At 41.9% G+C, this 25,428-nt stretch overlaps 4 protein-coding genes and 1 pseudogene across 11 annotated transcripts in view; 1 reads left to right on the top strand and 4 right to left on the bottom strand.

The window, feature by feature from the left end:
• Positions 1-3,553, bottom strand: part of CCDC125 (coiled-coil domain containing 125) — a 29,447-nt gene extending 25,894 nt beyond the window's left edge. The window contains exon 1 of one of the 5 annotated variants that reach the window (XM_069556242.1): positions 3,296-3,553. The gene's annotated coding sequence lies outside the window, so the exon portion shown is untranslated. The remainder of the gene's footprint in view (positions 1-3,295) is intronic. The other 4 variants (XM_069556245.1, XM_069556243.1, XM_069556246.1 and 1 more) reach the window with 4 other exon arrangements.
• A 6,668-nt stretch (positions 3,554-10,221) lies between these two features.
• Positions 10,222-24,682, bottom strand: AK6 (adenylate kinase 6). The gene is made up of 5 exons (XM_069556265.1): positions 24,359-24,682; positions 22,546-22,638; positions 13,889-13,947; positions 13,572-13,717; positions 10,222-10,682 (listed from the first exon to the last, which is right to left on the bottom strand). The coding sequence occupies exons 1-5, from the start codon at positions 24,384-24,386 to the stop codon at positions 10,490-10,492; spliced, it is 519 nt and encodes a 172-aa protein (XP_069412366.1). The 5' UTR covers positions 24,387-24,682; the 3' UTR covers positions 10,222-10,489.
• Positions 15,855-17,658, bottom strand: LOC138421939 (N-alpha-acetyltransferase 20 pseudogene; annotated as a pseudogene).
• TAF9 (TATA-box binding protein associated factor 9) lies at positions 20,771-22,636 on the bottom strand. The gene is made up of 2 exons (XM_069556263.1): positions 22,546-22,636; positions 20,771-21,815 (listed from the first exon to the last, which is right to left on the bottom strand). Exon 2 carries the CDS (start codon positions 21,796-21,798, stop codon positions 21,004-21,006), a length of 795 nt encoding a protein of 264 aa, XP_069412364.1. The 5' UTR covers positions 21,799-21,815; positions 22,546-22,636; the 3' UTR covers positions 20,771-21,003.
• A 13-nt stretch (positions 24,683-24,695) lies between the features above and the next one.
• The window catches only part of RAD17 (RAD17 checkpoint clamp loader component), a 35,582-nt gene continuing 34,849 nt past the window's right edge, over positions 24,696-25,428 (top strand). The window contains exons 1-2 of one of the 4 annotated variants that reach the window (XM_069556233.1): positions 24,726-24,846; positions 25,160-25,202. Coding sequence is in view for 1 of the 4 variants with exons in the window: in XM_069556230.1 (XP_069412331.1) it covers positions 24,831-24,846 (16 nt within the window). In the remaining 3 variants the exon portion in view is untranslated. Of the gene's footprint in view, positions 24,847-24,963; positions 25,367-25,428 lie in introns of those variants that run through there. The other 3 variants (XM_069556231.1, XM_069556230.1, XM_069556232.1) reach the window with 3 other exon arrangements.

Raw genomic sequence — 25,428 nt, 5'->3', positions numbered from 1 at the left:
ATGGACAGAGGAGCTTGGTAGGCTGCAGTCCATGGGGTCGCTACTAGGCGGACACGACTGAGAGACTTCAGTTTCACTTTTCACTTTCACGCATTGGAGAAGGAAATGGCAACCCACTCCAGTGTTCTTGCCTGGAGGATCCCAGGGATGGCGGAGCCTGGTGGGCTGCCATCGATGGGGTCACAGAGAGTCGGACACGACTGAAGCGACTTAGCAGCAGCAGCAGCAGCAGCTCTTTGAAGTTATCCTTCCCACCCCAGGCAACCATTGATGATAGTAATCTGTAATGCAGTCAAACTTGACTTTCAGAACACATTTCTTATAAGAAAGGAGAAAAGACTGAAGTTATATTCCATTCAACCACTTTTAAATGCATTCAAGGTTATCGAGGCAGCAGGAGGTGTGCCAGAGAAAGCCCTGATCCAGGAGGCCTGGGTTCAAATCTCACACCACCACTTGCTGCTCTGTGATTCTGGACAAGTCATTTAACCTCTCAGAGCCTATGTCAGAATTTCCAAAATGGGTTTAAGCATAGCTACTTTACAGGCGGATTTTGGGCACCATTAATATACTTGAAATCAATGTTGGTTGATAGGAATTCGAGTTTTAGTGTCTTCATTTGTCAAGTCAGGGGACTGGATAAGACTCTTTTGCTCTTTAGACCTCTAAAATTCTGATTCTATTGCAGCATTCTTCCAAGATGTGCCCCAGGGAACATAGTGCTCTCTGGACTATTCAGTGTTGCTAGGAATAAAAGGATCCTTTTGGTTTTATTAAGAGTGTCTTTCTATGCCAGTACAGGCAAAATTATACAGAAAATTGCACAGCAGTGGCAGAGCCAGAACTAGAAACCACATCTCTGGCTCCCGGCCCACTTGCGAATGGCCCCTGGATGAACAGATGACGGACTGTGAGCCGACAAGCTCCTACTTTTCCATTAAAACAACCTTGAATGGGACATGGGTCTTCCTAATTCCTAAATCTAAGACCTAGCCTCCTAATCCCTAAATTTAAGACAGCCTCACCCCTCTGTCTCCTCCACCTCTGCACAAGCTGTGATGCTACTGACTCGCCATGTCCAAGTCCCCCGTGGCTCCTCAGCCCCACAGGGGTCCCTGACTGCCTCCCACCTGCCCACTCAGACTCTTGTTCCTCTTCCTGTCCCTTTTGTATATACTTGGCTTCCTCTCCTAAATACTTTAAATATATATCTCCAGCTGGTCATCCTGCTAGCAATTCAAACACAGGTTGTTCAAAAATACTCTCATTGCGCTCCCCACCTCCAGCCCAGGTCTCCTCCTGAGTCCCCCATTTCTGCAAATCCATCAACCATGCTCCAAAACATTCAGGGACAAAAACTCCAGGATTTAGGCTTTTTCCCTTTTTCTTATTTTCTGGCCTTCGGTTGCCAAGTTTTCCACAAAATTCCCCCAAGCCCTGTCCTTCTTTGGGCTGCCCTGGTGGCTCAGCGGTAAAGAATCTGCCTGCCACGCAGGAACCACAGGAGAAGCAGCTTCAATCCCTGGGATGGGAAGATCCCTTGGAGGAGGAAATGGCAACAAACGCCAGTATTCTTGCCTGGAGAATTCCACAGATAGAATAGCCTGGAGTGCTACAGTCCATAGAGTCATAAAGAGTCAGACACGACTGAAGCAACTTGGCACGCACATACGCGTATGTCCCTCTTTGCATGTCAACATCATAGCCCTGGATGAATTTCTCTCCTGGGCTAAACCAATACTCCCCTAACTGCTGCCAAATCAATCATCTCCAAGCACACATCCAATAATGCCCCCCTCCTGCCCTAAAACATGCCACAGCTCCCACGGCATATACAATGAAAGCAGGTGTCGCCCTTTTCTATAAGGTAACGGCAGTTTTCACTTCCTGTGCCACGTGAACTCCCTGGGCACGCTCTGCGCTTCCGTGTGAGAGGTATTTTACCTGCTCCCAGGCCCCCGCAGCCTCATCTCCTTAAAGTCTCTGCTGCAGCCATTCTCCACCCCAGGGATCCCTTCTCCTCTCAGAACCCCCTCAGTTCACGACAGCCACTCCATTCAGTAGCCCTCCTGAGTCCCCGGGGCCAGAAGTGTTTTCTCCCACCTCTGAGCCCTCTTAGCTCAGTGTTGTACCTTTCTAACAGCCCTTCCTTCCTTCCCAACTTGTGTTTTTATTGTACACGCCCCTAATGCGCGTGTCTCATTTACTTGTGCATAACAGGTGTTCCAGAGACACTTCATAGATGGAACGGAAAAAGAAAACAGATTCCTGCTTGGAAAACTTGAACTAGAAACACCCACACCCTCTAGCCGGACAACTCTTTCCTTAGCAAACAAGTTGATCAAACAGACACCTAATTCCTGGCAAAAAAGGAAGTGACTTCAGCCCTTTCTGTAAACAATGGTCTACTGCCTATCACTGTAGAATTCTGTTTAAATTTTTATGTTAAAATAATTTTAGATATACAGTAAGTTGCAAAGATAGTACCGTGAACTCCTGTATACCCTTTACCCAAATTCTTTTAATGAAGTATTAGGGTACATTTATCAAAAATAAGAAATTAACAATGATACACACAATTAAACCATATATCTGTATGTGTGTTAGTTGCTCCATGTTCGACTCTTTGGGACCCCATAGACTGTGTAGCCCTCCTGGCTCCTCTGTCCATGGAATTCTCCAAGCAAGAATATTGGAGTGGGTTGCCATTCCCTTCTCCAGGGGATCTTCCGGACCCAGGGATCAAACCCAGGTCTCCTGCATTGTAGGCAGATTCTTTACCAACTGACCTACCTGGGAAGCCCTAACTAAACCATATACTTTATCAGAATCTCCCCTTTCCCTTTGTTATTGTTCAGTCCCTCAGGCCCGTCCAACTCTGCAACCCCATGGACTGCAGCATGCCAGGCTTCCCTGAAGTCTTTCACTATCTCCCAGAGTTTGCTCAGACTCATGTCCATTGAGTCGATGATGCCATCCAACCATCTCATCCCCTGTCGTTCCCTTCTCCTCCTGCCCTTAGTCTTTCCTGCATCAGGGTCCTTTCCAGTTTCCCTGCTTGGGTCCTTTCCAGTTTCCCTACTTAAGTCCTTTGCTGTTCGAGGATCCAATCCAGGATACCACAATTCATTTAGTGAGCTACAGTTTTAACGTTCATAATTAGAAGAAAAAATATAGAAAAAGTAATAAAGGAGAAGGGGAGAGGGGCAGAAATAGTCTTTCAAACCTATTTCTCCTTTCTATAATGTCAGATAAGGCCATTAACTAGCATGAGAGAAAGGAGGAGCCCGTTTACCAGCTTGTCCACAACCTGCGGAGTTTCTCGAATTTGCGCAGCTGCTTCTTGGGGTCTGGCTCCACACCCTCCCCAGGATCCTTGACGGGTGAAGAACAGAGTGGGGCACGGCGAGCGGCACCCTGGCCGACTCGCGCCGCCCGCGTCTCGTCCCGACGGCCCCTAAGCGCGGTCACCGGGCGCGAGCCTCCTCGCCGCGCGCGCCGCCGCCCCTCCCGCCACGTGACCGCGCAGCGCGGCCCCGATCGGGAAGGCGGCGCGGCACCCGGGTCCCTGGCCCCGCCCCCTACCTCGGCGCCACAGTCTGAGCTCTCTGGGTTAGGATGCGGGGACTAGGAGCTCTGTGCGACTTGGACACCCATAGTGTCCCCAGATACAGCGCAACCGAGTTATAAATAATAGCTCGAGACCTCGAGAAACGACGAGGCCGTGTGTGCGTCACTGAAGGTAAAATGAACTGGTTCAAAGCTTAAGCCTCTGCTGCTGCTGCTGCTGCTAAGTCGCTTCAGTCGTGTCCGACTCTGTGCGACCCCAGAGACGGCAGCCCACCAGGCTCCCCCGTCCCTGGGATTTTCCAGGCAAGAACACTGGAGTGGGTTGCCATTTCCTTCTCCAATGCACGAAAGTGAAAAGTGAAAGTGAAGTCGTGTCTGACTCTTTGAGACCCCAGGGACTGCAGCCCACCCGGCTCCTCCGTCCGTGGGATTTTCCAGGGAAGAGTGCTTAAGCCTCTAGGAGTCGCTTAAGAGAAGGATGGAGCTGAGCTGTAGCGGGGCTTTTGAAAAGAAGGGTTTCAGAGCCGAGGAATGAGGAGGCGTTGCAGGCCAAAGGAACTGCCAGGCGAAGGCTAGGCAGTGGGAGGGAACCAGAGGGCAAGGCCTGGAGAACTGCTATTGAGGAGATCCATTCCTGTGAATTTCCTGAGAAAGACCCTACCTCCCTTCAACCCCACCCAAAACGTGCCAGTCATTAACTTCCTCACCTGGTGCAATGATTTTGATATTTCCTAATACCTCACGCGAAGAGTTGACTCACTGGAAAAGACTCTGATGCTGGGAGGGATTGGGGGCAGGAGGAGAAGGGGACGACAGAGGATGAGATGGCTGGATGGCATCACCGACTCGATGGACGTGAGTTTGAGTGAACTCCGGGAGTTGGTGATGGACAGGGAGGCCTGGCGTGCTGCGATTCATGGGGTCGCAGAGTCGGGCAGGACTGAGCGACTGAACTGAACTGAATACCCGACAGGGCTTCCCAGGTGGCTCAGTGGTAAAGAATCTGCCTGTCAACGCAAGAGACGGGGGTTCAATCTCTGGGTCAGGAAAATCCCCTGGAGGAGGAAATGACAACCCACTCGAGTATTCTTGCCTGGGAAATCCCATGAACAGAAGAGCCCGGCGGGCTACGCTCCAGAGAGTCGCGAAGAATCAGACACGACTGAGCACACACGCATGCCTCCCTGTAGCAGGTGATGTGGACCTATCCGTAGGCCTGTCTCCCAGAATCCATCTTGGTTAAGAGATGCACGCGCACACGTGGGAGGGCCCTACCAAGAGGGCAAGACTCTCTCTGAGCCCTCCCATGTGTCTATTCACACATACCTTTCTCCTCCTATAAACACTTGATTGTTTCACTACTTTACGTCTCTCCGTGGGAATTCATTTCTACACAGGTGACGGGCCAGGGTCTTGTCACTAGTCACAGGCTCCTGGTGGTCTAGTGACTAGGATTCAGTACTCTCACTCCCAGAGCCTGACTTTCCGTCTCTGGCCAGGGAATCGAAATCCTGCTTCAAGCTGCTGCAGTCCCAGGCCACCTGAGATCACATTGTTTGTGTTCACCCTTCCACTAGTACCACACTGACTGACTTTACTCTTTACCGCAAATCTTGAAATCAGTTAAGTCTTCTAACTTGGTTCTTCTTCATCATTGTCTGGTTATTCTTGTTTCTAGAATATAAATTTTACATTCAACTTATCCATTTTTATTTTAAAAGAGTATGTTGAAAAAAAAGAGTATGTTGGAATTTAATGTATACATCAATTTGGAGAAAACTGACAATATTGAGTCTTGAAATTCATGAACACGGCGTGTGCATGGTAAGTTGGTTTAGTCGTGTCTAACTCTTTACGACCCTGTGGACCATAGCCCTCCCAGGCCCCTCTCTTCATGGGATCCTCCAGGCAAGAATACTAGAGTGGGTTTCCATACCTCCTCCAGGGCATCTGGGCACGTCTCCTGCATTGGCAGGTGGGTTCTTTACCACTAACACCACCTGGGAAGTCCACAAACGTGGTATATCCACCTATTTGGATCTTTTGCTTTCTGATTTTTTTCTGCATGCAGTTTGCACATATTTTGTTAGATTTATACCTAAAGTATGTAATGCTTTTTGGTACCATTTAAAATAGTATTGTTGTTTTGTCATTAATGTATGGAAATACATTGTCTTTTCTGTATTGGCCTTGTATCCTGTGACTTTACTAATGTGACTTATTCAAGTAGCTTCTGTGTGGATTCTCTTTGGAATTTCTGCATAAACAATGTTAACTGAGAATAGCTGATTTATTTCTTTCAGCTCTGTACATCTTTTATTTTCTTGCTTAATGAACAGCCTAGGACTTCCAGGAAGACCAATTTTTTATTCACTAGTCTCACTTAACAAATTATAGTTTTCTAATCTCCCCTTCCATAAAAACAAACTCCTTAAAAAATAAACCTCTGGATGGATTTTAGGGATCCGTGAATCTTTTTAAAATATAACATTTTATTTTAGTATTTAGATCTGTATTTCCTTGAAGGAAGTGGGTTCATAGCTTACATGACTGTCAAAGGAATTTATATCATCGAAAGGATTAAGGAACTAAACCTTTAGTAAAAGCACAGGTATAATTTCCATGATCTTGTTTTTCACATATGCAGCAACCACAGTTATTAAGAACAGGGTTTTGTTTTTTGGCTGTGCCATGTGGGATCTTAGTTCCACAACAAGGATCAAACACATGGCCCCTGTGGTGGCAGCTCAGAGTTTTAACCACTGGACTGCCAGGGAAGTCCCCAAGACAAGTGTTTTTTCCACCTTGCCCTCTCCCCGCTCAACCGGAAAGAATAAATAGTTCTCTGCAGATTTGACTCGTTAAAGATAAACACAAATTCAAATGTTGTTAGGCACTGGTGGTAGGACATGCTTAGAATGCAGAAGAAATATAGCCCCACTAAGGCCAATACCTTATTTCAAAGCCCATAAAAATAAAAATATACCAAGAAGGGCATAAGGGGGAAAAATGACTGTTTATGCACATGTCAAAGCTTATTAAGATACTTTCAAACCTATGCTCCCTACAATGGAAGCACAGAGTCTTAATTATTGGACCACAAGGGAAGTCCCCAGGACCCTTTTGAGAAACTGAATAAATCATGTTAAGAACTCTCATTCACAGAAATACAAAATGATTAAAAATGTGCCACACTTTTATCTCCTTAAGTTTGGTTAACATCACACTGCCTATTTAAACAAAAAGTTTACAAGTAGGTTTGGATAAAACTGAGACAAACAATAAGTAGGTTTATTTTTAAGACTTTTTTTTCCCCAACTATAAATGTTAAAGCATTGTGATGAAAGCATTACATGAAAACCTTGGCCTGAAATTAACAAGCATATTTATATTTTGAAGAGTCTTACAATGCATACAGTTTGGTATTAGATTCCATTATTTCCTTTGTTGAAGGAACATCTTATTATGAGACAATGTCAGTGTTAGGATGGATAAGTAGTAGCAATCACTTGACAAGAGGATTTAGTGAATCTTAGTGAAAAAAAGTCTTTTCAAAACAGATTAGTGGGAATTCCCTGGTGCTCCGATGGTGAGGACTCCATGCTTCCACTGTGCAGGGCATGAGCACGGTTTGATCCCTGGTCAGGGAACTAAGAACCCACAGGCCACATGGATTGGCCAAAACAAGCAACAAAGTATTAGGGATCCAAAGGAAGATACACAAATGACTAACACATGGAAAGATGCTCAACATCATTGGTCGTTAGAGAAATGTATAAAACCAAAATGAAGCTACGACTGTGTATCTACAGGATGGCTATTAGGTGAACAGTAGCAAGTGTTGGCAAGGATATGGAGAATTAGATCTCCAATACATGGATGGTGAGAATAGAAAGTAATGCAACCACTTTGGAAAACATTTTAGCATATCCTCAAAATGCTAAACTCAGTTGCAATATGACCTAGCAATCTCCCTCTTTGCTATATCTAAGACAGTTAAAAACATACATCCACACAAAAACTTGTACACTAATATTCATAAAACGTAATACCCAAAATGGATACAATCCAACTATGCTGCTGATGTAATGGATAAACAAAATGTGGAATAGCCATATAGTGGAATATTATTCAACCATATTAAGGAATGAGGTACTCATTAAGGCTTCAACATGGCTGATCATGAAAACACTATGCTAAGTGAAAGGAGCCAGGTACGAAAAACCACATATGATTCTATTTATAGAAAATCTCCAGAATATGCAAATCTAAGGGCTTCCCTTGTGGCTCAGCTGGTAAAAAATCTGCCCACAATGTGGGAGACCTGGGTTTGATTCCTGGGTTGGGAAGATCCCCTGGAGAAGGGAAAGGCTACCCACTCCAGTATTCTGGCCTGGAGAATTCCATGGACTATGTAGTCCATGAGATCACAGAGTCGGACACGACTGAGAGACTTTGGGCTTCCCTGGTGACTCAGAGGTTAAAGCATCTGCCCACAATGCAGAAGACCTGGGTTTGATCCCTGGGTCAGGAAGATCCCCTGGAGAAGGAAATGGCAACCCACTCCAGTATTCTTGCCTGGAAAATTCCATGGACAGAGGAGCCTGGTGGGCTACAGTCCACAGGGTCACAAAGAGTCGGACACGACTGAGTGACTTCACTTTCACTTTCATAGCAACAAAGTGGACTAGTAATAGCAAGGGGCTAGGAAAAGGGAAGAATGGGCAGTGACTGCTAATAGGTATGGGATGTCTTTTGGTTGGGGTGATGAAAGTGTTACAGAATGGGGTAGTTGCACAATCTTGTGAACATATTTTAAATGGACTGTACACTTTGAAACAGTGGATTTTATGATATGTGATGTATCATATGATATGTGATATAGCTTAATAAAGAATAGGAAGGTCTGTATGTCCTGCTGCTGCTGCTGCTAAGTCGCTTCAGTCGTGTCCGACTCTGTGCAACCCCAGAGACGGCAGCCCACCAGGCTCCGCCATCCCTGGGATTCTCCAAGCAAGAACACTGGAGTGGGTTGCCATTTCCTTCTCCAGTGCATGAAAGTGAAAAGTGAAAGTGAAGTCACTCAGTCATGTCTGATTCTTCGCGATCCCATGGACTGCAGCCCACCAGGCTCCTCCGTCCATGGGATTTTCCAGTCAAGAGTACTGGAGTGGGGTGCCGTTGTGAGATGGTATAATATACAAAATACATTAAATGGAAAAAAAAATGACATAACAGTTTGCATGTTACGCTACCATATGCTTAAAAGAAAAAAAGCAAGCACACACATGCTACCATATGCTTAAAAAAAGCACACACACATCCAAACCAGTAACATTCTTTCCTAAAGGGAGGGAATCTAGCAGTGACTGAAGAACAGGGTGGCCTGAAAGGGAAGCCTACCTTTCTAGCACACATCTTCCTTATGTTGGGGTTACAGCCTGATGAATGCATCATAAGTTGAAAATATCCTAAGTCAAAAATGTGCTTAATACGCCTGACCTACCAAACATCACAGCTTAGCCTAGCCTACCTTTCTTTTCTCCCCCCCACTGTGGAATGTGAGATCCTAGTTCTGCAACCAGGGATGAACCAACACGCCTAGCGGTGGAAGTTCCGAGTCCTAACCACTGGATGACCAGGGAAGCTCCCATCCTAGCCTACCTTAAATATGCTACCTTAAATGTAATAATACTTACATTAACTTACAATTGGGCAAAATCATCTTAACATAAAGCCTATTTTATAATAATGTGTTAACTGTCTCGTAAGCTATTGACCACTGAACTGAAAGTTAAGAGTAGAATGGCTGCATGGTACAGCGTGGTGCTAAGTCTTCTCGGCTGCTCACCCTCGTTATCACCTGGCTGACTGGGAGCCGCAGCCACCCCCACTGCCACCGTCACAGGCAACATGCTGCATGCGGATCACTAGCCCAGGAAAAGATCAAAATTCAAAGCATGATTTTGAGAGGCAGATTCCTAGGCAGGTTGATAGCAAGCCCGGGATCCCTGAGGAAAAGAGGGATCTGGGGCTCTCAAAGAGGAGATTAGGGTCTGGAATTCTCACGGAGGAGGAAAGGACAAATTTTTTTTTCTACATTCCTTAGCAAGGATTATATAAAAACAATGTATCCGGCTTGAGGACAGTTACTTCTTCCTGAAAACCTTCTGGCTAATCCTGTTACCTTAAAATGTAAATTATGGGAGGGGTCTAGTAAGGTCTTTACAACCTTGAGACAATCTTTTGATTTACTGTAATAACTAATTAAAAAAGCATATAACTCCCTTGCTTAGACTAGCAAGGGGCGCACTCTCCGTCCCCCTTCTGATGTCCATGTCAGAAGCTTTCTCTGTCCTTTTTATACTTTAATAAGCTACACAAAAGCTCTTGAGTGATCAAGCCTGGTTCCTGGTCCCAAAGCTAAATCTTCTTCAGATATCACAAATCAGACACCATTCACCATAAGCTATCAATTTCTAGTGTGTATGTTCTTGCTTTCGCTCCATCATAAAGTCAAAACATCCTAAGCTGAACCATTCTAAGTTGGGTACCGTCTGTATATGCTTTTGTACATTTTGAATTGTATACAGAGTGCAAGTATTACCACTTCTTTTTTTTTTTTAAGAAAGAAAAATGGAAAATTGATGCTTTATCTTTAACCTGTGTTTTATTTTAAGAGATCATCTTGATTTTCTTCTGTAATAAACTTTTAGTTTTAACTCTCAATCCTTAATAGTACTATTCATTATATTTGAGTTTAGCTTTCTCATAGAGAAAAAAACCCAAATATAAACCTTTATACTATCCACCTCCTAGTCTAACAGCACAATTTCAATAAGAAAGTTTTATTGATAACAATAATTTATGTGACATTGGCAGAGAGATGTCAAGAGTGATTGTGCAGTGGCCATTCTTGTTAAGAACTGTGATCTTTGACCCACTGCTCAATCCATTTCAGTATCTGAGTGATATTATCCTCTAGATCTTCTGGTTTATTGCTCGGCAGTTGATGCACTATTTCTTCCTTGTAGGATGCTAAGGCTTCTTCATGAAGAACTTGAAAAATTTCACACTGAACATTATCTTTTAGTTTCTTCTCATTATAACCCCTAGAAGGCAAAGAGGAAATAATCTGAATAGCATTAACTAAAGTTTTAGGAACAAATTACAAATTAGACACTTCAGAATTTATACACTTTTTGAACACATGAAGAATCACACAAAAATAGTTCTTAGTCTCTTTACCTAGAAATAATTGGTTGGCATTCCTCCCCCTACAATTTGTCAGCCATTCAATTAGCAAACATCTACTTACCTCAAGCCAGATGCCCAGCTATGAGATTAAACAGTCTATAGTTATGGTTCTAAATTTTAAAAGTTAGAGGAATTAAGATATAGACAGATAAAACAAATAAATGGCATATAATAAAATGCACATGATAAAGAATATCATATACTAAGTGGGTACTAGATCACACAGATGTATCTGTAGTTTACCAGTTCCAAAGACACTGAAAAAATTAACTTGTATAATCTTTAGCAAGATGTAAATTAGCCAGCTAGTTAGTGAAATGAGTAAGGAAAATACAGATTCAAATTAATTCAATTTTGTAACAATCAAAATTAGATTGAACTACTCAAAAGGTGATTAACTTTATGAAAAGACAGCTCACAGAATGGGAGAAAGTTTTTGCAAATCTTATATCTCACAAGGAACATTTTTTTTAAATACATAAATCTTACAACTTAATAAAAAAGGCCAAATAATCCAATTAAAAATTGGGCAAAAGGTCTAAATACATATTTTTCCGAAAGATATACAAATGGCCCATAAGCACATGAAAAGGCATTCAATATCATTAGCCATTAAGGAAATGCAAATGAAAAGTACAATGTGATACTACTTCATATCCACTAGGATGGCTACAATCAAAAAGACAATAACAAGGATGTGAAAATACCGGAGGCTTCACAGACTATTCTTGGGAATGTAAAGTGGTGCAGTCACTATGGAAAATGTCTGACAGTTTCTCAGAAAGTTATACATAGCTCTTTAACATGTGACCCAGAAATCCTATTCCTAGAGAAACTTCAATACCCAAGATAAATGAATGAAGGTATAATATTCACAGAAAAACACATGCATGAATGTTCATAGTAGCATTATTCATAATTGCCAAAAAGTTGAAACAACCCAAATGTCTATAATCTGATAAACAGATAAATAAAATATGGTATATCCATATAATGGAATATTATTTGGCATTAAAAGGAAAAGTAGTACCGGTACATGCTACAACACAGATGTACCTTGAAAACATGTTAAATAAAAGAAGCCAGACACAAAAGACCACATTTTATGATTTCATTTATATAAAAAGTCCTGAATAGGCAAATCCACAGAGATAGAAAGTAAAGCTGGGACTGGGGACTAAGGGGAGATGGGCAGTGACCGCTAATGGGTACGGGTTTTTTTGAGGGGGGGAGGTGGTGAACATTTTTTTAAATTGGTTATAATAATGGATATACAACTCTGTGAATACACTGAAAACCACTGAAGTGTATGCTTCAAATGAGTTGTACAATTCATAGGGTATGTGAATTTATTTTAATAAGTTTTCTTTAAATAGGTGATTACTCATTAAAAAAAATTAAATAGGTACTTAATTTTTTCAATGGTTAAAAACAAGACTGCTTTCCTCATCTTTAATCTTTATTTACATAAAATTTAATTTTTAATAAAAATGTTAAGTGGTTTTTGACAAAAGGCATGTACCATATTGTCTCAATTACTTCTCTGTTCAAATATTTTTAATGGCTTTTCCTGCCTAAAGAAAGATGATGAAAGCTTCAGGAATTATTCCCACCTAACATTTCCTGTATATTTCATACTATACTTTTTTGTGCAAGGATTGACTTCCCTTATAGCTCAGATGGTAAAGAGTCTGCCTGCAATGCAGGAGACCCAGGTTTGATCCCTGGGTTGGGAAGATCCCCTGGAGAAGAAAATGTCAACCCACTCGTCTTCTCTGGAGAATTCCATGGACAGAGGGCAGGCTACAGTCCATGGGGTTGCAAAGAGTGCAACTCACACACACACACACACACAATTCAATGGTGTTTAGTCAGAGCTGACTATGATCACTGAGAACACAAATTCTGAACCTGACCTTAGGCAAACTTCTGGAATTTTCCTTCCAGAAACTTCTCTCTAAATTCCTTTAAAATTCCCCTTCTGCCACAGCTTGAATCAAAAGACAGTGGGGAAATGTTTTCCATAAAACTTTGCTTTTTTGGTTATTCTAGATTAAGCCTGATGCTCTCTTGGAAAGGATGAACTCAAATATATTGTGAAATGTTAATTTATCTTGTTAGTTTTTCATAAGTTTTCTCATTTCTGTTATGAGGATGATTTAAGTGGGTAATTTTCATTCCATAGCAAAGAATATGCTATTGTCTTGGCTGTCTTCCTAGAGAAGTTTTACACATTTGGGAAAAAGCATGACTAAATAGCGTTGCTATATAGTACATTTTACTGAATCAGACTGTCAGTTAGGGTCTTCATTTACTCAGAAACTACTGCTTGTGTTTTACAAATGCATCTTTTTCTCTTGGTTCAGAATGTTGGTACTATACAGACTTAGTTTATAATGAGAGTGAATGAGTGAAGTCGCTCAGTCATGTCCTACTCTTTGCGACCCCATGGACTGTAGCCTACCAGGCTCTTCCCTGCATGGGATTCTCCAGGCAAGAGTACTGGAGTGGGTTGCCATTTCCTTCTCCAGGGGATCTTCCTGACCCAGGGAACCCGGGTCTCCAGCATTCCAGGCACATGCTTTAACCTCTGAGCCACCAGGGAAGCCCCTTATAATGAGAACAAAATATAAAGTAGTCACATTTTCAAATAGAACCTTTTTGATGTTAGTAGTTGCCAACTTCAGGAATCTGAATAAAAGTTTATATAATACTTCAAGAATTTAATGTTTTTCCTTTCTTACCTATTTTCAAGTCTTTTGTACAAAATACTGTTATCTGTTTTCAGGACAAATACTATATGAAACCAGCGTTCAGGGAAGAAATCACAACCATGGTAATCAACAATAACTCCACCTTCACTCATTTGGTTTTCTAGCTCATCAACTACCTGTAAGAAAGGGAAAAAATAAAGATGAATACTCTTTTAAAAACTAAGGTCAAAAAAATAAATAAGCTAAAAAAATATTATCGCCTCAGTATTCAATCAATTAAAAAAAACACCTAAGGTCAACTTTCCTATTTTTTTTAATGTATACTTTATTTAAAAAATTGTACTTACTCTATCTTCATCTAAAATGGGACAGTCATACTCTTCATCATAGCCATCATATAACTGCCCTAAAAGAGATTTACATTGGAGTATTAAAGTAGTCTTCTTGGTAACTTTCAGTAATTTTCAATTACTTTTTTAGAGATAAGAGAGGGCACTAATACAACAGTGTCACACAGACACCAAATATAATGAGCAATGCTGATAAATTAGAATTTTGTCTAGAAGGAAATTTGGACAACAGTTTCAAAACTGAAACCATCTACAGAGAACCAACTTCAGTATTTGTGGTGCTCTAAGAAGAAAACATTAGTTTTGTGGAGCCTCAGATTGGTGGTGAGAGGGATACAAACACTCACATACATTAACAGCAGATTAAGTTCCAAACTTATTAGGCCAAGGATATGAAACTTATTAAAAGCAACAACTGGTGCTTGATTCCACGAATGAACCCTTTGCCACTGAGGTCACATTCATGGGGTTTGGGGAAGGAAAGTCAGTATACAGATGCTCCTGAACGTCTAGATTTCCAGCTTCCCCAAAAGCCAAGGGTTAAATTTCAGAAGGTAAAACAAGAATGATGGGGCAGACATAAAGAAGGCAAATTTAAATCTAACATAAAAACTTTCCAGTAAATTCGTTTTCTTTCAAATGAAGTGTGTCATAAGGAGGTGAGACATACCAATCCCACCCTCAGCCTGAACTCCTAGGCATGTCCCCACGAGGCAGACTTAGATCATTCTTTTAGCCATCTCAAAACGCATGCTATAGTCTTCTACCTCTTCCCCTTAACAATGTGGCACAAGTTGAAATCAGCTTAAAATGAGCATAAGTTCTGAAGTGACAAAAGGGTAGTACCGAGGGTTAGTGGAAGGCAGAGGCGATTTTAACTGTCTTGTCTGCAGGGTCTGTGGACTGATTCTGAGCACACGAACACACTTCTCTAGCACCCTAGTGTGACCTCTGACTTCTTGGGTTACTGTTCAGCTACCAGAGACTCTTTCCAGCTAAAAAGTTAAACTGTCTTGGTATGGGGAAAACTGGTTAACAATATGGAAAATAATCTAAACCCTTACTTTACACCACAAGTTCTAGGTGGATTAAACAGTTAATTACTACATTCCAAAGATAACTAATGGAAAACTAAACTTTACAAAGGAATGATTCATTTGAGTTTGTGAAAAAAATAGTTCATAGTTCAGTCGCTCAGTCATGTCCGACTCTTTGCGACCCCATGAATCGCAGCACGCCAGGCCTCTCTGTCCATCACCATCTCCCGGAGTTCACTCAGACTCACGTCCATCGAGTCCGTGATGCCATCCAGCCATCTCATCCTCATTCAAACAAATAAAATGTTAAATCTCCGAAGAATTTTTTTTTTAAATAGCAGGGAGAAATATTTATACTAGGACAAAGGACTGAAATGTAGATTATATAAATTTCTCAAAAACAGTAACCTAATAATAAGAAAACAATTCAATTCACACATAATGGAAAAGATAATCAGTAAACTATCCATGAAAAAAATGTTGGACTTTCCCAGCTACTAAAGAGATGCAAATTTAAATGAGTCTTTTTATAACTGTTATATTATGTACTTAGTAAATTGACTCTGAAAATGTGTAATTATTTTTGAGTCAACAGTGCATTTTATTATACATCTTAGATTCATACATTTCAAATATGCTTTTAAAGCTTAAGTTCAATACAAGATAAAAAATGTATATATAGCAGTGGCTCTCGGGCACAGAAATTAGGAGCCTGGAGCAGGCTTTTTCCTGAGCACATTGTGAATAGTATGTTATGAGCCATGCCAGTGGAATGTTTCCTTCTGACCTAAATGCCCTTTTTTTTTTTTTTTGGATTTTATTACAGTGAACAGCTTTAGAAGGTATAATATTGCTAGTAGAAAAGAAGACTTAAAATAAGTTAACAGCCTGTATTTTCTTGCAGTCTTTAAGAGCTAAATGACCCCCTTTTCTCCTAATAGAGCTCCAAGACCGTCTAATGAAAATAATATTGTCCATAAACTATCTGGAGCATCATCAGCCTAAGAACCACTGTTCATGGTTATTCACTGTCTTCCGGCTTCACAGGAAGAGGTAATGGTATGATGGATTTCTCAGTGTCCTTGGATAGTGCTTTCCTCATATTGTAGAGTCCTCATCCGGCTCCCCATTGCGCGCTGAACAGTACTCTTGACTATCGTGTACATGCTGTAGCCTAGCTGCTTGTACATCTTGACAGCAACTGGGTTAGACACTCTTACAAAGAGATCAACAAAAAACCCACCCTTTCTTTCTGAAATCTCCTCTAATAACTCCATAAGTTTAGCAGCCAAACCATGGCACTGAAATTCCGGGCCAACGGCAGAGCTGTGACGTGCCTGCGCCATTCTCCCCTGGCCACTGAGCCTCTGCTTTGCCCGTGGTATAACCCATTAACTCTCCACCAGGGGCCTCTGCAACGACGAAGGACTCTAGCCAGTGGGCGAGGCACTCTAAGTAAAAAGGAATCCCGTAAGTTTCTCTAAGTGGATCCAAGTTAAATGTGTTGAAGCAAAACAGGTCGTTGCACCGCTGCACCCACGGGAACCGGCTTACCGCAACACCACACCCGGCCCGCCCGGAAATCTGTAATTTTTTCAAGAAAAATGTCCTGTCCAGAGATTTCTTTGACCTCTGAATTTCTAACCAGAAAGAAGTATAAAAGATACTTTAAAATACTCAATAATAGTGAATTAGTTAAATCTTGTTTACTAACTGGCTGAAGTATGTAATTAAACTTAAGTAAATTAGGTTGTTAAATTTCTCCATTATTTTTACATTACTATATATATATACACATATATATGTATTTTACAATGCCACAAAATGAAGAATACCTACTGCTGATTTTGTACTATGTGGGAATCTGGGGTAGATAAATGTTCTTTCATATTTTAAGTCCAGACTAGTATATGTTGTCTAAAATACAACTTTTAATATATGTTGTCTAAAATAAAACTATAGCAGTATTAACTTTATTATTAAAAGTCTTTATGTACTGCAATGCTGAAACGCAGGATTTCTTAAAATCATGTTAATACATTTAAATAAAATAGTGTAACCCAAGCTTTCAAACATTCATTTCAAAAAACATTTATCAAACACCATGTCCAGTAATTAGAGGAAATGAAGATATAATAGTGAACAAATTGAACACCAACGTAGTCCTTCCCTTCAACAGTTTACAGTAATATGAGATGATAGACAAGTAACCTGGAAATTGTAATATTTAATGCTGTGGATCATGGTGCTTTGGGCAATAAGATGGGCATCTTTTAGGTGAGGAACATAAGCAGGATATTTGGGGAAGCTTCCTGGAGGAGGTAACTTCCAAGTAGAAACTTGAAGCTAAGGAAAAAAGGTAGGTAAGATGATCCTTCATTCCCAGGTGGCTCAGTATTTAAAGAATCAGCCTGCCAATGCAGGAGACTCAGGAGACACAGGTTCAATCCCTGGGTTGGGAAGATCCCCTGCAGTAGGAAACGGCAACTCACTCTAGTATTCTTGCCTGGAAAATCCTAAGGACAGAGGAGCCTGGTGGGCTCCAGTCTGCAGGGTCACAAAAAAGAGTCAGACACGACTTGGCAACTAAACAATGAGATACTGAGATTCAGCACTAATGGTCTCGAGGATAGTTCAGTGGTACCGGGGACACAGCATCAATGGTCTAATGAATGGAAGAGGGGTTTCAAACTGATTTTTTAAACTATCAAGATTAGAAGCCAAGTGCATCTGGGTAGCATGTGAATGCATTTGTACGTGTGGCAGGACAAGAATCAGGAGTGGACAAGCAGTCAGGGAGAACTACAGAGCATCTAAACATAAATTTGGAAATGTCCAGGAACTATCCAGATGGCTACATCTAGTAGATGTCTAGAAATTAGGCTGTTTTAATTATAAATCTAAGAGTCACCAGCAAAAAGAACTGATCAGTCTGAGTCAATGAGATCACTAGATGGAGAGGCAGGATTGCAAGATCACAGAGGAAGAAAGATATATGGTGGGAAAGTGAGAATCAGATGAAAGGATTGGGATAGCAGTGTTGGTGAGAGGACAAGGAATAAGTTAGTTTCAAAGTCTTCTAGTGGTAGGTGATTAAAGTGAGGGGAAGAATGAGATAGATACACAAAGGTTAAAGTGGGAACGGCAAGCTTTTTCTATAAAGGGCCAGACAGTAAATATTTCAGAATTTATAGCTTGCTCTTTAGCTAGTGGCTCCTACAAAACCAGGAGCAGCTTGCCAACCCTTGGGTTAGAAACACATCAAGATTTTAAGTGTTGTGGGCCAGATATTTGAAATGCGTCTAATGTCTAGATCCATGAGCATGCTGGGGTTAGGGACAGAGGCTGAAGATTGATAAACTAGTGGCAGAAAAATCAAGGATGCTGATAACAAGTGTAATTAAATGACTGCACATGGGAAAGGACAGTGAGGAATGCAGAATGAACGAACGGGGATACGAGCAGCAGTCTTGGTCTCTCCACATTCAGGACTCTCTGTAGTTTTATTAAGCCTAATTCCCCACCTAATTTTTCCTGCTTTAGTTCTAAGCAATATAGATGGTCTCTTACAAATAATACAGAAATTTAACATGATTACCAGGATGGCAATAAACTCCATTTAGGCACATTCATTTAAAACCAGTTTTGGTCTCATGACTTACAGCAGGTTTCTAAACCTGAAATACTACTGACATTTTGAGCTTGGCCATGAAATTAAGACACTTGCTCCTTGGAAGAAAAGCTTGACCAACCTAGACAGCCTATTAAAAAGCAGAGACATTACTTTGCCAACAAAGGTCCATCTAGTCAAAGATATGGTTTTTCCAGTATTCATATACAGATGTGAGAGTTGGACCATAAAGAAAGCTGAGTGCAGAATAACTGATGCTTTTGAAGGGTGGTGTTGGAGAAGACTCTTGAGAGTCCCTTGGAATGCAAGGAGATCCAACCAGTCAATCCTAAAGGAAATCAGTCCTGAATATTCACTGGAAGGACTGATGCTGAAGCTGAAACTCCAACACTCTGGCCACCTGATGCAAAGAACTGACTCACTGGAAAAGACCCTGATGCTGGGAAAGACTGAAGGTGGAAGGAGAAGGGGACGACAGAGGATGAGATGGTTGGATGGTGTCACTGACTCAATGGACAAGAGTTTGAGTAAGCTCCCAGAGTTGGTGATGGACAGGGAAGCCTGGGGTGCTGCAGTCCATGGGGTCGCAGAGTCGGACACGATGAGCGATTGAACTGAATTTGTTAAGCAGACAGAGGGCTGTCCTGTGAACTGCAGGATGTTCAGCAGAATCCTTGGCATTGACCCATTAGAGATCAGAAGAAAACCTCCCACTCCAGTTGTGACAAGCAAAAATGTCTCTGAATATCCCCCAAAGGACAAAATCACCCCATTGAGAAACAGTGCTTTGTAGAAGATTGAGTGGTTTCCCTTAAAACATATTACCATTCGGGAAAAAATGAGGCAGCTGAATGTCTCAGACTATCTCCTAGTTAGATTTTCAGATATATTCAAATGGCATCGGGGAGGGGGGGGGGAAATCTGGTACATTTTGAAAAATCTAATAAAGCACACCATCTAATATGTTAAATCAGACCAGAAATCCTTTATCTGGCATAATAGGAGGGAAAATGCCCCATTTATAAGGAAGATTCCATCTCATTAAATAACTCATCAATCAAATACAAACAGAATGGTCAAGACCATGCACCATCAAGGCACACAACTAAAATGGTTTGCGTGTAAGCAGAGACTCAATGAAGAGGAGAGTGTCTTACTGTGGATTATCCTTGCTCTCAATGTTATTCACGACAGATTATAACTTCATTAAGTTTAGGAACATTAAATTGAGTGGGTGAGAACTGGAAGACATGACTGAAATTGACTTCTGTATGTAACTCTGAGAGGAGGAAATGGCAACCCACTCCAGTATTCGTGCTGGACAGAAGAGCCTGGCGGGCTACAGTCTATTGGGTCACAAAAGAGTTGGACATGACTTAGCAACAAGCACACGTGTGACTGAAATCACTTATCAAAAATAGTAAAGTTGCACAGGCAAAGGAACAAACCAGATTTCATATGGTTATAAAATGCAGAATGACAAGCTACACACAGTAGCAAATAAAGACCTAAGTTTTATCAACTATAATTTGAACACCAAAACTGGATTTAAAATATAAGCATGATACTAGCTTATAGTATCAAGAATATGATGAGCAAAGATACATAACTGACCCGCAAAAAGGGAAGCTGGGAAAAACTTAGAATTTTTAAGTAGTGAGATACTGAGAGACACACCAAGGATCCTTAAATATAAGCAAAGGAATAGAAAAATGGATAAGTGTTAGTCACTCAGTCGTGTCTGACTTTTTGCAACTCTATGGACTGCAGCCCAGCAGGCTCCTCTGTCCATGGCATTCTCCAGGCAAAAACACTACAGTGGGGACCCATTCCCTTCTCCAGGGGATCTTCCCGACTCAGAGATCAAACCCAGGTCTCCTGCACTGCAGGCAGATTCTTTACCATCTGAGCTGCCAGGGAAACCCAAATGGGTAAGTTTCACTATAAATAAAAATCCTGACCAAGTGGTCTCTCTAAAAAGCAGACATGGTTATACCTCAGCAATCTGAAAGAATGGCCCATAAGAGTGGCTCAACACCAAGATCATACTATGATCTAAACGTGTGAAAACACTACAAGTGACTATAATGGTAAGGAGTAGACTGCAACAACTTCCAGTTTTTCTAACTGCTATTTTCTGTTGGTGATGAGGTGGAAAACTGCAATTAAAAAAAAAAACAACTAAGAACATAATTGCCAAAGTACCAACAATTAAATGCACGAATTGCAACTTTATTTTTACACTTAAAGGATGACGAGAAACCATTACTAATCCTATTAAAGAAAATCTAACACAACAGCTCAATCGAAAAGTATGGTAAGCATATTTACTCATTAAATACTATTCTTTCTAGAACACAACATGGAAACATCTAGCATGCATGTTTAATCTCAGTACAACAGATTCAAAACCAAGTATACAAGTTACATGCGTCAAGGCTAGATTACAAGTTATCATAGTCATCGTCGTCGTCATCGTCGTCATCATCGTCATCATGTTTCCTTTTCAATGCGTTTGATGCTTCATTGGCAGTATTTTGTGATGAGACCATGTTAGTGGTAATAAGAATATTTTTGGACCCAATCAATGACGGATTAATTAGAACATTCTGAACAGCTGATGTTGCAGGAATTGATGCTTTTACAGCTGGGGACTGTGAAGTGGGCATCTGTACTGTGAACCTTTGCCCTGTGAGGGACACTGGAGTCCCTACTTTAGTTGAAACGGACATGGCTTGTGGGGTTGGTGTGCCAAGCGTGGGAGTACTTGGTCTGCTAGTAACTGAACCAACACTTAACCGTGGAACCGCTATTCTTCCTGCAGAAGTAGATGCCTTTTTTTGTAAAGACTTAAGTCTATAATTTGGAGCAGTCAAGCAATACCTATCAGGTGGCAATCTAGGACCTGAGTATGGCTTGATCAATGGCAAAGGGGTTTGATTTCTTTGCCTTGCAATATCTAATAAAAAATCTCTTGGTGGAGGAGAGGTGAAAGACTGGTCAGCACGACACTGGATTGCCAATCGCACATCATCTGCGTCAACAGTAGCTTTCTTAGCATGACTGGAATAAATTTTCGCATCATCTAGAATTGTGGTTACATATCGGAAGGCAAACTCCAACATCTGATTTATAACTCTTGGTTCATATTCTGTAATCCCCATATCCTTCAGGATTTGTGCCATCATCTGTGCATCTTTCGGCATGCTCTTGGGAGAAGCCATCTTGCCAGACTCCATGATATCCGGTGATCAAACTTTAGATCATTTGAAAAAAATATGTACATTAGATCAAATGTGAAATAGTTACTTTAGTAGCAACTGTCAGGAACTTTAAAATGTTTAAATACAAGTCTTTAAAAACAGAAATTAAAAAATGTTACATCTTTTCAATTTTAATGAGGCACATTTAAAGTTCCCTTTACTTAAAGTTCCCTTTACTTAAATTTATGGAGTTTCTACCCATTAGAGAATATAAAAAGATGAAGACACAAATAATGGAAGTGATCAAAGACTAGAAAAAAACCAGGGCAAAATAGGTAAAAACATATACTTTAAAAATATGTGCAGGTGCTTGCAGGCATGCATCTATCAAACTAATCTAAGACCGTAGTACAGCCGTATCCTACTGCCTGAGCTCAAAATTCTGTCCTTCCAGTAAGCTCATAGACTATCTTTCTCTCTATACATACATGCTTAGCGCAACTCACAATACTCTTCCTTACATTCAAATGGTCCTATCTTCATGGAAGCTGTTCCAGTTATTACTGTCCACAAAAACTGCTAGCCAACTGCAGAGGGGATGCAGCGGTCAAAATAACCAGGACACAGCATGAGACAATATGTTCTATTTCTATGTCCCCAACAGAGCATAAATTCCTTCATGGAAATTTTCTCTTCTTTCTCACAAATAAATACAGTGCTAATACTTCATTATTTGTCTCTCACTTTTTAAATAAACAAACCTAACACCAAAGTATCCCTTACCTTCTCGAGCTAAATCACCCACATTAACGTATTTCAGTCCTGATCTTGATGCAAGTTCTTTGCCTAATGTAGTTTTTCCAACCCCTGGTGTACCTGTAAAACAAGCCACAGAAAAATACTGTTCATGAAATACTCATTAGACTTTAGCCACTGATCTGCCCTTAAGGTTCTCAACAACTGAAATGAAAAGTTGCCTAATTAGCAATCCTATACAAACACACACCATAACCTAATGAAATACCCAAAGCCTGCTGGCTATCAGAATTTCACCCAGTGTATCTGATTTTACCAGAGCAAGTGGGGCTTGGGAGAATCTGATGCCAACCACAGACTGTTTGCCATCATGAAAATTCCCAGAATAAAATTAGCCACCTCAAATAAACTGCCACCATTTATTTGTTTTAATGTGTATACATACATACACATCGCACGCATATATATCAATACATACACATAGATGTATTTCCTTCTCCTACATAAATGGCAATACTATACATTGTTCACCTTCCCTTTTTCATATTGCTTCAAGATAAGTAATCATACCCTTAATTTTCAGCTGTTCAGATTTAATGCCGCCAAAATTATAAAATCTGGTCATTATAATTAAAGATAAAAGGAATAAATTCAGGTCAACCTATAAGGACCTATAAAATATTTATATTTATATATATATATATATATAAAATAACATTTTACCTCCAGTCCACTATAATACACCAAGTTTGAATCCTAAACTCGCCATGTTTTCAATAAAATGCTCACGTTTATATTTTTGACGATATGGTTTAATATTAGAAAACTAAGATACTGTCTGACACAAACAAGATGTTGTAAAACCTTCCTCTTAAAGAGCAGGCTAAATGTTAATTTGTTGACGTTAATCTGCTGCTCTCAGAAACAGACAAGACTTATGTGCTGCCAGTATGCTTGTTTTGTTAAAAGATACACCTGCTTTGTTTCCACAAAGAGCGCCTCAATTTTGTATTGCAACAGCATCTACACCCACTAGATTTTGACATGAATACCCGTGGTGCTATTACCTACTACAATTTAACAGTTAAACATTTTCAGAGTTAAACAAATTAGAAATAATATTCTTGAAGTCACTATGCGGTATTTTAGGGCCCCTCATATATAACAGGCGCCTTGAGCATGGATCCAAAGACCCAGAAAACCCCCACCATCATCCCGGGAATTTTACAGCATCTCTGGACGAGAAACGATCAGTTGCTCAGTCGATGCCTTCTGTTCTTAAAATTTAAAAAGCACCTGAAGCAACCTCAGCTAGCGTGTATGACAAATGAATCACCCACAGCACAAACATCCGACTCCTTTCACCTGACTCTCAGATACAAAGGAAAAATGAGAGGCAGCTCAAGAAGTCTCAAGACCTAATAATGGCATCCATCATTAACAGATCTACTAAGGGCCAGATACTGCTTTATGCTATTTAGCTAACAACCCAAAGACAACCCTACCAAGTAAAGCAACGGCCATTTTACAAACAAAAACGTGATTAAGAAAGACTAGGCAGCTTGCCAGAAAAGGGAGCTGGATCTATCTACCTCTCTCCGCCTCACCGAGAAGGCCACCTCTCGCCAACAGAATTAACGTTCGTCGTCCCCTCCCCCCGCCTCCCGCAAAAACGCCGCGAGGGCCGGGTCCAGAGGCCCTGACGACGACAACCCCGCCACGCGACCCTCGCCGAGCCTCCCCACACAACACTAAGCGAGCCCCTTCGGGCCAGGCCCCAGAGCACTCGGCGTCCCGGGCCAGCCCAGCCCCTCGAGAGCACCCCACCGCGCGCCCTGACCGGTGAGCAGGATGTTCGGAAGCAACATGGTCCTCGCCGCGCTGGCTCCGAACGCCTCTGCACACGCGCTCTACACGCTCCTGGGAGGGGCCGGCAGGGGCGGGCAACGGCAAGCGCCAGCGGCCTGGGGTACTCGAGGCCTGGAGGGGCGCTCGAGACCCACCTCCGTCGCCTCGTCACCCACAGTTGGTTACCCGGCCCTCGAGGACACGCTTCCATTGCAGGGTCCCGACATACCGGCACCGGTCAGGCCGGCGCTTCGAGTCAGGCAATGCGCTGGATGCCTAAGACAGTCGCTCCTTTGGCGGCCCCGCCCTCCGGACCGGGTCGCGGAAGCGCCGACAGATCTGGAAGGTCCCCGAGGGGCGGGGCCTCTGAGAGGCTTCCGCGCTGAGCTCAGGCAGGGCTGGGTGGCTTGCCTTCCCCCAGGAGCAGAGCCTGGGCTCCACCGCTCCCCTCGGCCCGCGAGGGGATGCAGCTACCCGAAAGTAAGGCTGTCGTTGCTGCGGCTGTGGTGTATATATGTCCTCGAGACGCGAATCCCTGTCTGCCTTCACGCCTCCCGGCCTCTCGTGGCTCCTCCTCCCGAACTGCCCATCCCATCTGGGGGTGAGAGGGTGGGGGTGCTGAGCGCTGGCCTGGAGCAGAGGCACGGGAGCTCGTCTGGACTCTTGCCTGACTAGCAGCCTGACCTTGGACAAATATTTCAGCTTAGTTATCTCCAGTGCAGTGTGTAGGGTGGTGGTGGGTGTGCTAGAAATACTCTTCAAGGTCTCTTCTGCCGCTGACATCTCATTTCAGGAACCTGGTATCCTCAAGGACAGTTGCCTACTTTTTAAAGGAGGTAACTGTCAGCCTTGTTTTCAAAGAGCAACTAGAATTCTGACCAGAACAAGTCTATCTCTCTTATTTCGACCTGCCAACTATGTTCACTCAAAGAGGTGCTTTTTCCACCTGTCTACCTCTTTGAAACTGCAGAGCAGAGACGTTCCCAGTCGTGAAAAATTTGTGAGTGTATGATTTGCTTTCTAGTGTGTGGAAGTGTTTACACATTAATTACGTGTGTTTCC

The sequence above is a fragment of the Ovis canadensis genome, chromosome 16 (genome assembly GCF_042477335.2).
Source record: "Ovis canadensis isolate MfBH-ARS-UI-01 breed Bighorn chromosome 16, ARS-UI_OviCan_v2, whole genome shotgun sequence".
In the NCBI taxonomy this organism is placed as follows: Eukaryota; Metazoa; Chordata; class Mammalia; order Artiodactyla; family Bovidae; genus Ovis; species Ovis canadensis.
Note: the sequence above shows the minus strand (reverse complement) of the source record. Positions and strands in the feature narration are given on the sequence as shown.

Excerpts from the sequence above, each read along its gene's own strand:
- AK6 (XM_069556265.1), bottom strand. The coding sequence starts at position 24,386 with ATGTTGCTTCCGAACATCCTGCTCACCG. Across the intron at positions 22,639-24,358 it reads TCCGAACATCCTGCTCACCG|GTACACCAGGGGTTGGAAAA; the intron begins GTCAGGGCGCGC and ends CTTGTTTTACAG. Across the intron at positions 13,948-22,545 it reads GGGTGATTTAGCTCGAGAAG|GGCAGTTATATGATGGCTAT; the intron begins GTAAGGGATACT and ends AATCTCTTTTAG.
- TAF9 (XM_069556263.1), bottom strand. The coding sequence starts at position 21,798 with ATGGAGTCTGGCAAGATGGCTTCTCCCAAGAGCATGCCGAAAGATGCA.